At 43.3% G+C, this 15,736-nt stretch overlaps 1 protein-coding gene across 1 annotated transcript in view; it reads right to left on the bottom strand.

Moving 5' to 3' along the window:
- The window catches only part of ADAMTS17 (ADAM metallopeptidase with thrombospondin type 1 motif 17), a 166,944-nt gene that overhangs the window by 52,402 nt on the left and 98,806 nt on the right, over positions 1 to 15,736 (bottom strand). Inside the window, exons 13-15 of the mRNA XM_017804950.1 lie at positions 14,826 to 14,992; positions 13,006 to 13,133; positions 3,434 to 3,554 (exon numbers count right to left, since the gene is read on the bottom strand). Coding sequence (XP_017660439.1) covers positions 3,434 to 3,554; positions 13,006 to 13,133; positions 14,826 to 14,992 — 416 coding nt within the window. The remainder of the gene's footprint in view (positions 1 to 3,433; positions 3,555 to 13,005; positions 13,134 to 14,825; positions 14,993 to 15,736) is intronic.

Below are 15,736 nucleotides of genomic sequence, written 5' to 3'. Positions count from 1 at the left end.
ACAGCTCGTTTGGAAGGAAACAATTTCACTGGAGAGCCATGGATAGATTTCAAAGCCTCCTACTATTGCTGTGAAGTTGGTTGCTGGGATTTCTAACTTGCATGTGCTGCTTAAACCCTTATAAGTTGATATATAAACTTATAACCCTCAGAGTTAGCCCTAGGGCTCTATTTTCTCATCATTTAGATGTAAACCCTATTGATAAAAAAAAGACTTTTTTTGTGTGGGCTAAAGATGCTTGTAGCCAGCACCCCTATTCAAATTTCTTTCAAGTAAGTGCTGGACAAGCAGTATATACAATAAAAAGCCTGCTTTTCCACTATCTTAAAAAGAAAAATTGCCAGCAAAGATGTACTCCATCTTTCCCAAAACTACAACAACTGGCATATCTCACCTTATTAAGTTCTGCCATTAAAAAAAAAATAAATCCAAATATCTGTGGTCCTTCCTTTGAATCATAAGCAAATGAAAATCTTGATGTGGCTGAGAAAAATCAAGAGAGAGATGCAGGTCTCTGAGCAGCCAAGGCAGAAGATGAATCAGCTCCTCAACAGACACAAGTCAAAGAGCTGTCCTTCATTTCTAGGTGCCCTGAACAGTGGCAGGGTGACAGAGATGGACTTTAGAACAACTCTGTGTTTGTTTTTGAAAAATTATGTCACAGAAATAGGTACAGGGCAAGCTGCCAGTCAAAAGGAAACCTCAGTCTAAACAGTGCATTCAGCTGGGCTGCTGAGGACAGCCAGCTGCACACAAGTGTATGTGATGTTCAGCATCATAAATAAAGGCTTTTGACCTCCTCTCCAACAGAAAAAGGGAATCCATTTCCAGTTGGATCACCCTGGATCACAGGTGGTAAGATCTGAACTGTTGGACCTCCCATGAGGCACTTTGAACATTCCAATATCATCTCCCACCAGGGTGTCAGAACCTCTGGGACATTAAAGTCAGGAAAAAAAGAGAAATAGGCCTGGTTCTTTTTGCTGGGTTAATGAAAATTTGGCTTTCTTTCATGCAGGTTCTCTATAAGAAAAGGATCTGTACTTTGTATCTCTGACAAAGCAAGTGAAACAGTAAAAGGGCTTGAAGTTTATCCATGGCTTTTGATACCAAATTTCCCCAACTAATCCAACCAAAAGAAGACAAAGAACCAACACCAAAGGATGTCACCAACACCCACTGACACTGCAAACAGCATTCAAGTATCTTACACGAGAAACACTTGGGAACAGCCTTTGCCTTTGCCATCACACATGTGGAAACCTTCTTACAATGACTATTGGTTACTGAGAAACAGAAAGGGGTTGGCAGGGGTTATGTTCAGATCACAGGGCTCCACAACATCATTTGCAACCCCAGAGCACAGAAGGACCAACCCTGCACAGCTGCTGAGCATCTGGCCCAGGGGCTGCAGCTGCAATTCCCCAAACAGGTACCATCCAGAACAACCACTGTCCTGATGTTTGAGGTCTGTTCTCTACTGAAATCATAAATTGGGGTGTTGGCCTTGGCTTGGATTGCAGGAGGTTCGTGGGGATTTGCAATCATTTACACATCCAACCTTGGATCTGTTACCACAGAATATTGTGGGTTCTCCTTTGCCCCAGCTTCTGTCAAATGCTTGCATATATTTGTTTAACTGTCAATTTAAAGCAAAAAGGCAATTTTTTCTTAAGTAACCTTGTGTTCACTTGTGATACCCCAGATCCAGCCCTGGAGCTCTGCCTACTGCATGAGATTCAGTGAGTTCATCTGAGGACCTGATTCTGCAAAACAGCAGTGTGTGAATAGAAACTGATGGGAGTAAACATTAAATTTAATTACCTTTCAAATTAAACTAAAAAAAAAATCAAAATATCTAATAAATGTTTATGAGATTATAATGGCAAGAAACCTAATTATCTTCTAGATAACATGAGATGGGTAAAGGTGGAAACATTGCACTGACAAAGCAACATTTTGAAAGGTTTGTGATTCTGAGATAATCAGCAAAGAATCCAAATGCCTGAACACTATCCCTGAGCCAGTCAGGAATCCCTTCTGACTGGGCTCCAGGGCTCTGGGGGTGAAAGCTCCTGCAGTGTCCTGGCAGCCAGTTAAGGCTCAAACTGTTCTGTTCCAACAGCCTTGTAAAGTCACCACCCCGGAGCAGCCTGTCGAGCTGGAAACGGGAGCAACCTCCTGGCAGTGACCCAGAAATTTCTTAGTTATCTGCACAAGATGTTTTGTGGACTCATTGGGAAAGATAAAAGATAGTTTCTCTTCAGGAGCATGTAAGAAGTTCATGAAAGCTCTACAGTCTGCTACAGAAATGGAGAATAGCTTTTTTTTTCAATAGAAACATGAAAATTTTCCCACCATTTGCATCAAATGTAAATGCCTTGACATAAGTAGGTGGAAAATAACTGGGACAAAAGAGTCAAAGGCACTAATGGAAGCCATTCAACAGGTTGGCCAAGCAATGCCACAGCACAAATATGCTCCAGAGAGATGTGGTGCAGGGGGAAATCCTACCTGCAGCTCAGAGGAGGAGCCAGATCCCAGCTGGCTCCAGAGGCAATGAGGAGGAGGAGGATGCAGAGGAAGAGGTCAATAAACAAAGCAGAGCCTCAGACCCCAGTGCTGAAACCTCAATTAAAGGAAGCTGCTGAGCACTGGTGCTGCTTTGGTGACCGAACAGAACTGAGTGTGTGTTTAAAGAGGATCTTCATGTGCTTTGTGGAACTTAGTCCTCGAGTAGCACGTGTTGAATGTGGCAATTCTGTATCTACTGAATGTGAAATAATTTTTTTTCTGGAAAATTCCCTCCTCTTGGAGCAGCTTGCAAGTTCTGAAGGTGGCTTTCCCTGCCTTTGGCTGATTAGGATGAGTGATAACAGGTCTCTCAGAGGTGCAATAGAGAAACCCTGGAACAAAGACTAATTCAAACACCAAGCCGTACATACATTAATGTTTAACAAGAGAGGGAAATGTCTTAACTCCAAGTGGAAGCTCCTGTATCCTATACTGGATACTATTGCTGGCAGGGAATCAGTAAAAACATTCAGAGGGGAGTGCTCTTTCCTTTAGCTGAGATATCCTGATTATAACATGAATCATGTACAACATGCAACATGCATCATTCTGAGCTCCCAAAGAGCTCCAAGACGGTGCTGAAATCCAACCTCCCTCCCACTGGAGAAGACACTGTGATTTTGTCTCTTACTTAAAATCATCAGCACCAGTAGCACTGAAAATGAGAAACACAGCTTCATCCTGAATTTCAGACAGAGGCAATGCCTGGTGTGTGAATAAGAAGCAGGCAGGGCACCATATTTGAAGTGAGCTGGGTTTTGGGTTGTGTTTGTTGTGTGTTCACCAGAGCAGACGAGTCCAATGCTGTCCAAGAAGAGCTGTTACTACCACTCTAACTCCCTTCTGAGGGTTTACTCACCCATCCCCTTGGTGTGGTTGAAGTCTCCTTTCACCACCTTGCAGGTTTTCCCATCCCCACTGCAGATTCCACAGCGATCCTCCTTGGCAGCCGAGCCAATGATTCCATCGCAGCCGATTTTCTGGTGACAACAACCAGAGGGTCCCCGTTATTTTGTTTGCAAGGTTAGAGCAGATCTAAACACCGAGGTCAAGACTAAGATTGACATCTGACTGAAAGCCTGAATGGGAAGGAAACACTGTGAGTCAGGGGAGCACTCGGCTGGAACGGTGGTGAGTTGGTTATTCAGCAGCTCCCTCCTCTAACACTCAGAGCAGGAACTTTGATTCAGATTTAACTGGAGAGAGTCTCACAAACACTAGTTATTCCAGGTATCATCACAGATTTCATACTATCCCACTCTAACTTCCTTCAAACTCAACAGTTTCAAGTTTGTAAAGCAATTTCCATCTGAGGAGCTCAAAGACATCCCAGAGAAATGGACCACAGAGAGAAGAGAAAAATGTGATCTCCTCAGATGAGAATTAACCCAAGTAATAAAAATCCTGGTCATAGCCCTTCAATGCACAAAAATGCAGAGTAATTACAATTCCACTGAATGAGCTCTGTTTTGGATGGGGATCTTAACAGGAAAGGTAACATTCAGTTCTCTTTACACTTCTGCAATACCTGAAAAAAGAGCTCATTAATCAGATGGCTCAAAATACCTGCAATGCAAGAGCAGTTCAATGGAAGCAGGTCAGGTTCATATTTGGCCAATTCATACCATAAAATTGCTTACACAATAATGAAATTTTCCATGTGCTTGCACTGTATTAAGCACAGACATTTGATTGTAAAACAAATAATAAATTCTAACAATTTCACTTCATTTTAAATGGTATTTTCATCATTTTGTACACCTACTTCTTCCGATAAAAACCTGAAGTTTTGCTTCCACAGATGGGAATTCCTAGAATAGTCACAGGATTCTCCCTGTACCTATTGGGATTATCACCATAATATTCCTTATTCACAAAGCATTTGCAGGTTACGATGGTGAACATTCCACATCTGTAGATCTTGATGTTGACAAGACTTATTGTCATTAATCTACATGAATTGTATTCTGTCCATGTAAGACCCTCTAAAGACTCAGCAATTCCCTCTTTATTCATAAATTTCTCCTGAAATAAGAGTTGTCATTATGCAAATTATTAGCAGCAATTGCAGTATTAAAAATGAGTTAAAGTTTTATTCTGTGCAGATAAACAGTTTCTTGGCAAATGAATTAGCAGGACTGTCACTAATAAGACTTATTTGAATAAGGCTGTCGGGTCTCTCCCTTCTTTGCCTTGCTATAATGAAGCCAGGGGAAAGTTGGAGAGATATCTTAGGGAACGATCAAAACAACAAACATTTTGAAAAATAGGGTAAAGCAGGGAAATATTAAGAGGACTTGGGCTGTTTATCTGAGCCTGTCTGCGTGTAAGCAAAGTAATTTGGAGCTGAACTCCAACATTCCGCTTGTTTCAGGAGACACTGGCCACTGCCTGAGTCCAGATGTGCTCAGGGATCAAAGGCTGCCAGTGCTCAGACGTGTGCTGAGGCAGAGTTTGTCTGGGTAAATCATTAGAGGCAGACACATGCTGAGAAAGGCTGATCATCCCAAACACAGAGCAGGGAAACGCTGCTCATTAACCAGCCCAGCACGTACAGGGGTGCAAAGAACTTCAGGGGAAAAAAACTCCATAAAGGGGAGTTGGAAAAGGTAAGAAGAAGAAGAGCATGGAGTTCCTGGCAGTTGCAATTCTCAAGTCTTAACTTCACACCCTTGTCCAACAAATAATTTTGGGATATTGAATGTGATTCTGCCCCCAGAACAGAAGGATGTCCCAGCAGTTCTCCTTCCAGGAAAATTGGGATGATTTATTAACGGGGCTGCTGAAAGGCAGCTGGAAATAAATGCCTGCCTGCCACCCTGCTGGGATCCTGGAAAGGCTGTGCTTCATTTCAGGCTCTAGTGCTATCTTTTATTGTGCTGCATTGTTATTAGCACTATGTGAGCACACACATGAATAAAGGGAATATAATGAGTGTTGAACCGCACTTATTCCCAGTGCTCCAGGAGGAGTCTGCAGGGCTCTAACGGAGGCAGGGGAAGAATGGGGAGTTAGCAATCACATGCTTTGCATTTACACTGGAGTTTCCCAGATAATGGGAACCAGTGCAAGCCAGCAAAGCCTTGGGAAGAATGAATCCCCCTCCTCTGACACTGGGGTACCAGATAAGCCTTCTCCTCCCACATCTACTTGGGTCACTGACACTCTTGGACTTGAGAGACCCTCTCTGAGGGCATGGAAAGAGCATCCACTGAATTCACAGATATAACTCCCAAAACCTTTGCTGTTTTTTACCTTTCATCTTCACCCTAATTCCCTGTGAGTGAAGGAACTGGGAATGGTCCTTGCAGCCTTCCCTTCAACGGCATCATCTCTCCCATTCACAGGGATTGATTTTCTTCAATCCAGGGCTTGAGGATTGAAGCCCCCAACAGATCTGGGCCAGGAAATGGCTTCTTACAAAGGAAAATCTTTCAGAGAACATAACACTTTTCTTTCTTGGCTTCAAGATGAAAATTGGTGCATTCTTGATACTTTATGGGGGAAAAATACCTTGGAAGTACTTTACTGTTGTCTACGTAAATATTAGAGCCCATTTCCCTCTCCCCAAGCCTTCCAACCATTTCCAAACTGAAAGTGCATTTAATAACAGTACATTTAATAACAGCACATTATGAAACAGCTTTGGTTAAGATTTGACAATGGATTCCAAAAGCTGTAAAGTCATTTAGAAACACATTACAGTGACCACCTCAGTCAATCAGATCCTTCGAGGACTTTCCACATGGAAAATAAAGTCACTCTTAAAACAAGGGAAGGAGACAGGGCTGGGAGAGCAAAACGCTCCCTTCTGAGAGGAAAGCACCTGCCAGTCCTTGGGCTGTTAATTGAGAGATACTTCCAGGTTTCTCTAAGGTGTGAAAGCCTCTGAGATTCCAGCACTGGGTGGAAAAATTGGAGCCTCACCAAACTATCGAGTCTGTCCATCATCAGGTTCTCACCGACATGATGCTGTTTGTGTTTGACTGCCAATCATTAAACTACAGAGCTGTCCTCAACCTGCTGAAAGCCTTCCAAAAAGTGAGGGCTTAATTAACCACATGCAAGGGGAAAAATCCCAAGTTCCACTACTCAAAAGTCAAGTTTTCAAAGTGCAAAAAGAATTCCTTAAAACCCAAATGGCTCAAGGGAGTTGTTTGATCTTTACCATCTCTCACTTGCTCTGTGCTGCTCCCTGCACAGTCCAGTGCCAACCAAGGTAAGAGGATTTACCAAACTGAGAAGCAGAAAGGGGAAGCTTTACATCCTGAAGAAAGAAAGACCTTTTAAGTAACATCCTGTGTGTTTTCTGACCCAGGAGTTATCCATGAGTCCGTGGACCAGCCCATCCAACAAGAGCTGGATACTTTCAGTTCCATCAGCTTTGAATGGACTGGTGAGAAGGGAAGCAGTTTTAAGACATGGAAATGCTGGCAAGACACATAAAGATAAGTCTTTTGAGGGTTCAAGAACTCAGCATGGACAGTCAGAAATGTGTCCACAGGTTTCCAATCCATCCTCAACCCAGGCAGTCTCCTACTCTGACACCACATTTTGGAACTATTCATTGACCTATACATTGGCAGGTAACTGCACATTTGCTGAGCCAAAGGCCTGAAATTAATTCTCTTTAAGCTGCTATCTCAGTCCACCCTTCCTTCTCTCCCTCCCCCTTCTTCTCATTTTTATAATTAAACATCTGAAAGTACTGCTTGTTGGGTGGTATTTCCAGCTTCAGTCATTGCTGGCTCCAGCATAGGAAAACTCCTCTTCTCTTCTGAATACAGATCATTTGGATTCTTCTGTGTGAACTATTTTCTATATTGCTTGGCTATTTTTTTAATGATATTTTTATTTGTATTTTCAATGGCTGTGCAAGAGCTCAATTGATACAGCCTGTGTGAGTATGTTTTGCTACATAAACACAATTATTTTTGTTATATACACCCACCCTGTGTAAGAAATGACATTGTAGGCTCACAAAACTGTAATGCTTCCCATATGCTGAACTAACTAGCTGTCTCAATGGATCAAATATAAATATTGATGCAATATGTGCCATTTTACAAATTAATCATGTGCAGAGCACGCTGGTTATGACAGATTCACCCACACTGCCAATTCTTTTTGTCCATAATATCCAATGGCCATTGATACCTCCAGGGATGGACCACATGAAACAGGAATGTCCATATGTGAACAACTGAAATTCAGATCTGAGGGGAAGAGAATTCTTATATTTCTGTTTTAAACACTTTTGCCCTTCTGGAGGGCTGTGAGTGTCTGTGAGGGTTTGTACAGAAGAGGAGTCCTGGTCCCTAATCAGGCAGTTCATCTCTGAGTTACTTCTATTTCTGTTCCACAAGAAATTTTGGGTGATGGATTGGAGTCCATGTAGAATTTAGCTCAGGAAATACCCCCCTGTCACTTCCCAAGCCTTCAGATTTTACATGAGTCAGGGCAGCTCTGCTGGGACAGGAGCTGGACACTGCCTATTTTAAATTAGCATTATCTCATCTGCTTTGGATCTCCAGTGACACCTGACCATTGACTCTGTGCTTAGATCCCTCAGCAGTTCACGGGGTTCTAGAAACAATAATTCTGGGTAACCCCTTATTCACATATAGAGACTGAAGATTATGTGTCAAAACCCCTGTGTTCCTGAGAGAACATGCAAATAATACAAAGCTTTTTCCCATCCCAGGAACTCCTTTGCTTCTGTTCTATTCTATGCTTTTCATGGGATAACATGGAAGAAAAATAAGGGGAAGCAGCTTGTTTTACTTTTTTTCACACCCCACTGTAAAGTACCTTTAAAAACTAGTAAGATATCAACAAAGTCTTGGTTTTGTCACTAACCTTTACTCGCCAAAAGCCCTGATACTCTTTTTAGCCCTCAGATTACAAGGCTACAGACCCAGAAATGGAAAAAAAAGGCAATTATACAACAGGTTTCTGTAGTCCAGACAATCCTGGATTTTGTGCACATACACTAAATAATTTATCAAAGTACAATGCTAAGCCAAGTTGTTGTAGGGAGACAAGCTACCCAGTCTGGAACATCTTGTACCACAGTTTGTAGTGCACGAATATGAATAATACACAGAAAATACTCAAGTGAGGAGACAAAGCCAGAACTGGATGTGTCAATCAAATGCAAAAAGTGGGTACTGAGTGTGTAGAAAACTGTTTGCCAGCAGCAGGTCCAGCAGACCACTCCAATTTCTCCTCTGCCACCTGTAGCCTTCTGCTGCCACTCTGCCTAACCAGTTTGCAGAAATTATTTTTGAAAATCTGTCCATTTTCCAGTTTATGCTCCCCTTTCACACTGTATGCCAATCACTTTGGAAAGAAAGTAGTTCTATAACACTGTTGTTGTGCCAGGACAGCCTAGTATGTGGCTTATTATCATTGTGGATTCACCAGCAAGTTAAAGGAGGTGTGATATGACAAAATATCAATGAGAAAACCACAGACAGAGCCAAAACATCTTCACCTCTTCAACTGCTAAATCAAAGCAAAGACTGCCCTTGATCTCCAGCCCAGTCCTGCTATAAAAGGAGGTCTCTCTTTTCAAAGAGACCTTAGATTACATCCTCAAGTAGACTCTGTAGCCCCCACTGGAAAGTTCTCATGCTATCATGAGTCTCAGACTAATCCTCCTTTGAGAAAAGCCAGCACAAAGCCCTGTGTGTCACCACACTCAGCTGAGCAGCTGCTCCTCTCCTCACACCACTGCCCTGGCACATCTGACACTTTTTTTAGCTCTGCTGCTGCCTCAGTTTTGTGTCAACCTCAGCAGCACAGAGTGAAGGTCTGTAAGAGGTTAGAAAGGGCTCTGCTTCCACGAGTGTTCCCTCATGGAACGCACGCACAACAGTCTTGAAGAAGAACAAAACCCTCAGGGAATCCTCTTCTCTGAAAGCCACTTGTCACTGGGAGAGAAATATGAGAAGATAAAGCAACTGTGAGCTGCAGGTTGCACTGCCCTGCCCTGTCTCACCAGGACTGAAATGACTGAGAAAGCAAACCTGCAAAGCCCAGAGGAGCCCTCACCCTCCTCTTGTTCTGCAGCCTGCTACAGATTTTCTGTGGCTGAAAAATCCCCAGAGAAAGTAAATTCTCCTTGCTAGAGGATCATGTGCCCTTCAAGAAGGGAATGTCAAATCCCTATATCCACAGTGAACAGGGGTTCCAGTCTGCTCAGGAGGTGGAAAGGATAAGTGCATTTGAAATGTTCGACCTCAAAATCAGCTCTAATAAATAAGGACATGACAAAATTGGAGGAAGAGCTTACGATTCATAGAAAAAACAAGGAGTAAGATTATAAAAAGTCTAGTTGATTTAGGAACTCCTATGCTAAATTTAGGGCTGACTTTGCTTTCTGGTGCTTCTAGGCTTGATCAAAGTAATAACCAAGTTTACTCACTCCAGCTGCCTTTAGGTGTAGGGGATAAATACAGGGATGATTTTGTTTCAGGGATAGAAAGGCTGACACCAAAAGGCTTCACTCATACTGTTTAAATCTGAGCTCAGCTCATGGCTTTAAAATGAAACTGTAATAACTTCCCGAAGTACAACTGAAGGAAAACTCTCTTCCCTTAGTGCCCAAATGCTTCAAAGAATCTGTTCCTGCTTTCCTTCTCAAAACCCTCCTCTCATTGCAGCAGTTTTTTTCTCTGCCATGTTCATCTACATCCATTCATCACCCAACAATGATGCATGAGTTCCATTTAGGAGCATCTAACGAAGGGAAAAGATCTATTACATTTCCTAGACTAAATGTTCACAGGCAATGGTTACTGCTAATTTGTCTGTTACACTGACAATGTGTCATTCCTGCCTTTAAGAGCCTTTAGCTGGAAGGATGACATAAGAAAATAAATAACAGTAATACCACCCTCTGATTTCAGCACTTATTCTCTTCTCCAGGCCCCCTGCAATGCTTGTTGCCAGGCTTTGTCTATGCTGGGTAAAGAAATAAGGAGAAGAGTAATTAAATGAATATGTCAATTCAATTGGTTTAACAGGCAGCTGGTGAGACAGGGATCTGTGGCAAATGGGGTGCACAGGCACATATGGCAAATCTCAGCACTGCACTGCATGGAAGGCAGAGGAGTGTTATAAATGAGTTCCCAAGGCTTTCAGATCTGCTCAGCCTCAGCTGATCATTCTGCATTCTTTCTCAGCCAGATGCAAATGGACTGACTGTTCTGAGCTGTCAGCACCTCCCTGCACAGTCCCAGGCAGTTGCCCCCGACTCAGGGTGCAATTTGCTTCTCGTGAGGTACCTCCAAGGCTCTGAGCTCATCAAGGAATTCATCTGGAGGGAGCTACTGCTCCTCCCTGCAAGAAGCAAACATACACTGCCATAATGTCTGATTTACCACTTGTGGCTGCTCTGAACTGCTGGAGCAGTAAAGCTGGCCAGCCCAGAGGAATGGTCAGTGGCACACAGCTGGAGGTGCACAGCTGGCCCGACTATAAAAGGTTATTAATGGGTTTTTTCCAGTTTTTTTTCAGATACAGCTAAAAACAGGCAAAAATTAAGAAACTTGGGATGCCCCATGAACCTGGCTCTATGCAAAGTACTTTGAATTATAAAGAATCAAGCTTGTATTGGCTCCCAGACGCTTGCTGTTCAAATTAGAAAGACTGAATTAAAAATGTCTCTTCAGCAGCATTTGACAGGAAACAGTGGGAAGTGTCTCCTGCAGCAGTGCAGAATTCAATCCAAAGATTTTTCACTTCTCTACATTGCTATAAGTAAAGCTGCTTTGCTATAAGTAAAGTTGCTTTATGCCTCCAAAGCCTCTCTTACACTCAGGTGAATATTGTGCTTATCCATCTCCCTGCCTGGAAGGCTCAAAGCAATAAACTCAGTGGCTCTCAGTCCCTGTTCACAGAAATCAGAATAATGCCAGATTTGGTGTGCCCTGCACAAAGAGGAAGTCCTACCACAGGATACAAATCTAGATGAGGAGAAACTCAGAAGCAGAACTGCCAGGAATAATCCAGCACTGACAGGGTTGCAGTAGCCAAGTGAACTGTCTTTCACATCACTCTTGTGTGTGCAGCAAACTTTGAACACGTTACATGATTAGGAGAGAGAAAACCCACCAAGTGTCTGCCCTGTCACAGTGTCTGTGACAAATGACTTGAACCCAACTGCAACACATCACTAGGAACACCCATGAATGACTTCCTGTCAATTATGATCTTTAAATAAACATTTTCTTCTCTCCCTTTCCTTGTCCAAACCTTAAATCTCCAGTTAGTATGGGTCTAACAACTCCATTAAATTTTCAAGGGACTTGTAACACCAGCTCTAAGAGATGCCCTCCCTAAGCATTCAGTGTGCTGTGTTACAGTCTCACTGCCCAGCAAAACGAGAGAGCTTTATTACAAAGATCTCTCACACCTAATTTTGGTTCTGTATGTAACTTAGAGAGAAATAATCATTGCAATGGTTACAGGCCATCACACCTTCACTCTAAGGAAAAAAGAACCAAATCTGAAGACTGTGAAGAATCCTCTTCATTTCCATCCTTGACTTGTCTGACCAGAGGCAGAAGGAAAAAGCATGTTCAGGGTTTGGCCAGTCCATCCAAGGACAACCAAGGGGATATTGATTGTCCCATTTGTAGGACAGCAGAAGGAAACCTCCCCTACATTCTCTCTGGTTTGCTCTTTATGTGACCCAAGTGAGAAGCAAAAAACCCTGGCTTTGTCTGTGCTCAGGGCTGCAGGATCTGCTCTTCAAACCCGTATTCTCTAGGGGGGAGCTTTAAATCTAATTTTGTGGGAGAAAGGGACCCTTTTCATTACTGCAAGGGCAACAGGCCTTTTGAACAGCTTTGATGGGCCCCTACAGTAACTCACCTTGGCATCACAGAATAAGAGTCAACAAAAATCACACAGGGGAAGCTACTGGCTCGAGCAGCTGCAGGAAACAAGGGGCAACTGGTATTGAAAAGCTTCCTCAGTGTTTCCAGGCAGGAACCAGGTGGACCTGAAAAGCATCACGATTCTGGCAACCCACCACATGTAACAGGGTAGTGACAATTTGTAATCCAGTTTGCAGCTCCAGTGTTTTTTTTCAGTGATTCCTCTAATAGCCAAAAAGGAGCAGTTAAGCAGGCCAAGATTTCCACTCCCATCTGCTCCCCTCACAGAAGTCCCTTCCCACCCAAGCCATTTGATGACTACACGCAAGCAAATGTGATCACTGAACATTCCCAGCTGTTCAGCAATAATATCATAACTGGGGCATTTTAATCCTTAGCCCAAGACACAGGGCTGTGGAGCACTTGTAGTGGGTCTGATAAAACAGGGTTGTGCTCACCTCACACACAGCCCCCCAGCCACCCACAGAGAGGCTGCCCAGGCTGTACCTGACACCAGAAATAAAACAAGAGAAGGTTACTCCACCTGGCACTTGCCATGTACACAGAGGTCGGTCTCGTAGGGCCCACAGGGAGTCCCATCCAGGACTCTGTCTGTCACCAGCACGGGAGAATCCTTCCCCAGGGGAGAGCAGAACAGCTCACATGGTTTATCTGGGAAAAGAAACACAACATCTGCCTTTAGGAACAGCCCAGACAAGTGTTTGAGGCAATGGGGATGCATTCTCTGCATGAATGGCTTTGTGTATCTCATCTTCGAAGGAACATCAGCCTGTCAATTCAGGCCTGGCATTTCCCCACTTCCAAATATCAATATTCAAAGGGTTACACTGATGAGATTGGGTTTTTAAGGTACAGAAAACCATTGAGTCAATACACTTTCAACAGTCTGAGAAGAATGATCAAGTGACTGTGTGTGTGTCTCAGGCTACAGCCACTGATTTTAGAAGAACAAGTTCTCCAGTCCCTTTCTCCTCCTGACAGACCAACTTCTTGCATCAGTGTGTCAGTAGGAACACTTATATACCCACATGTAAAGCATTCTTGCATTCATATTACTTCCTATTTTCTTAAACTGGTATTTGTGGCCCTACAAACATTCCTGGCAGCAAACTATGCTGCTAGAACTGCTAGAGAAAGAACCCCCAAATAATTGGAAATAAATCAGTAGAGAAAAGTTGTATCTTTCACCCATGCTAATGACAATCATTAGCTATTTAGACATCACTTTGGAAAAGTTACTATTATGTTTAGCTAGAGAAGGAGTTAAGTAAAAAAGCCTTTTCAAACATTTGTATTATTAACTGGCAGCATTCAGCAGTGTCAGGGTTTGCTGACTGCCTCTGCCATATGTTTAAGTAACAGATATTTAGGCAATATAATGTTTTTCCTCTGGAGCTGATTCTGCTACTCATGGACTTCATCCAAGGAAGAATCTACAGACCCTCAGCAGCCCATAGTTCCTGACTGAAAATAGAGAAAGGAATGAAACAGCTCGCCCCTGGAAAAAACTGGGAGAGTTTTCTGTGACTGAAATGAGTCCAGGAAGTAGCTCTGTATTGTGCATTCATCCAGCAAAACTATTTAGGAAGTGGGGCAGAGGGGAACAACAAGCAAAATCAGCCTGAAGGAATTGTGCTCTTGGAGGGTCTGCTGTGGGAACTGAAATGCTGCCTGTGCTCTTGTCCTGGCATCAGAGCTCATCTGTCAGTGCTGGCACAGGGAAGGGCTTGTCCAGTGTCTGGTCTTCTGGTGTCAGTTCCAACACCACCCTCCCCTGTGCAAGGATGTCTTTGGGATGACCAAGTGAGACCAGCCTGGTGTGCTTTTCAGCAGAGTGCAGGGAAAGATGTTTACTCTTCCAGAAAGGACATTATTTCATATCCACCAAAATCTGGTTGAATAGCAGATGAACAGCAAGATCCAGCACAGGAAGCATTAAAGGACTGTAGGTAGGACAGGCAATCATGCTGACAGGCCCAAAATTGACACATATCAAAAATGTCCCAGGGAACCCCTCTTTTTTCAGTTCCAAACTAACTTGAACTTTCTAATGTTTAAATGCCCAAATGCCTGCCTGTTCAGACTGGGAATCAAGTTAAGGCACTTCTCTCCCAGCATTACAGAAAGAGGAGCAAAGGACTGAGAGCTCTGTATGTTCTGTTAAGGCTCAAAGAACAGCAGGGCAGCACCAAGAACAACTCACTGTACTTAAGTCTTTCGACTGCAGCTTAGGGGGACATTTTCTAACCTTCTCACCAACAAATGGGAGCCCTGCAGACGAAATCAAGAAGCTGCAGTGAAAGAACAGCAAAGAATTCCAGAGGAAGGTGAAAAAAACCTCACCATCAACGATGACAGCTGTCAGGAGGCTTTTCTTCTTGTTGGTGTACCTGTCATGGGCCTGGCACTGCTGGTCCCTGAAGCTTGGCACACCTTTGGGGCAGGGTAAGTTCTCACACACCGTGTGCTCCACGCTGGCTCCACGGCAGTTCTTCCCACCTGGCCCTGGGCTATGGCAGGAAAGACAAACCAGGGTCAGCACCAAACACCCAAGGCAGAGGCAGCAACCCAGAACATTTCACCTTTCTCCTCCCACCATTTGCTTTGCCTCTGCCTCAGACACTCTTAATCAAGTCTGCTCAGCACGTGTCCTCTAGGGTTGTCTTCAGCAGTTTGAAATTAAGATCACACAGAAGCAGCTACAACCTGCACTGTAAACAGGGCACCCAGAAAAAAATCTGTGCAGCAGATAATCTCCACCCATGAAAACCATTCCATTTTACACATTTGTTTTCTAAACATGCAGGAAAGGCAACTACTCCAACATGGGGATTAAGCATCTGCAAAACCTATTTGTTCTTATTTATGAATCCCCAGAGAAGAAGGAAAACTCAAACTCTCAACAATAGCCTGCATTTTCTTTGCAAAACAAAACAATACACAAACAAACAAACAAAACAGACTTGGCCATCCTAACAGATAATTTCTTTAGCTACTTGCTGACACTCTCCTGAATTTGTCACATACCTATCTCTCCCCAGCTGTAATCAGTGAAGATGGATAAGGTCATGTTCTTACTCTTCTTTAACAGATGGCTATAAAAAGCAACTCCAGCCAAATTCCAGTTTTTAGCAGTAAGGCAGTTCATTCCAAAAGCTTCTCCCCCCTCCCTCCCTGAAGAGCAATGAACATCAGGTTATATCACTCAGCTAATTGGAAAGCAAGGCCCTCATTGTACATCATTTATTTGTGTC

Source organism: Lepidothrix coronata, unplaced genomic scaffold (assembly GCF_001604755.1).
Source record: "Lepidothrix coronata isolate B3197 unplaced genomic scaffold, Lepidothrix_coronata-1.0 Scaffold11, whole genome shotgun sequence".
NCBI lineage: Eukaryota > Metazoa > Chordata > Aves > Passeriformes > Pipridae > Lepidothrix > Lepidothrix coronata.
The sequence above is the reverse complement of the archived record's forward strand: the minus strand, read 5'-3'. Positions and strand labels throughout refer to the sequence as shown.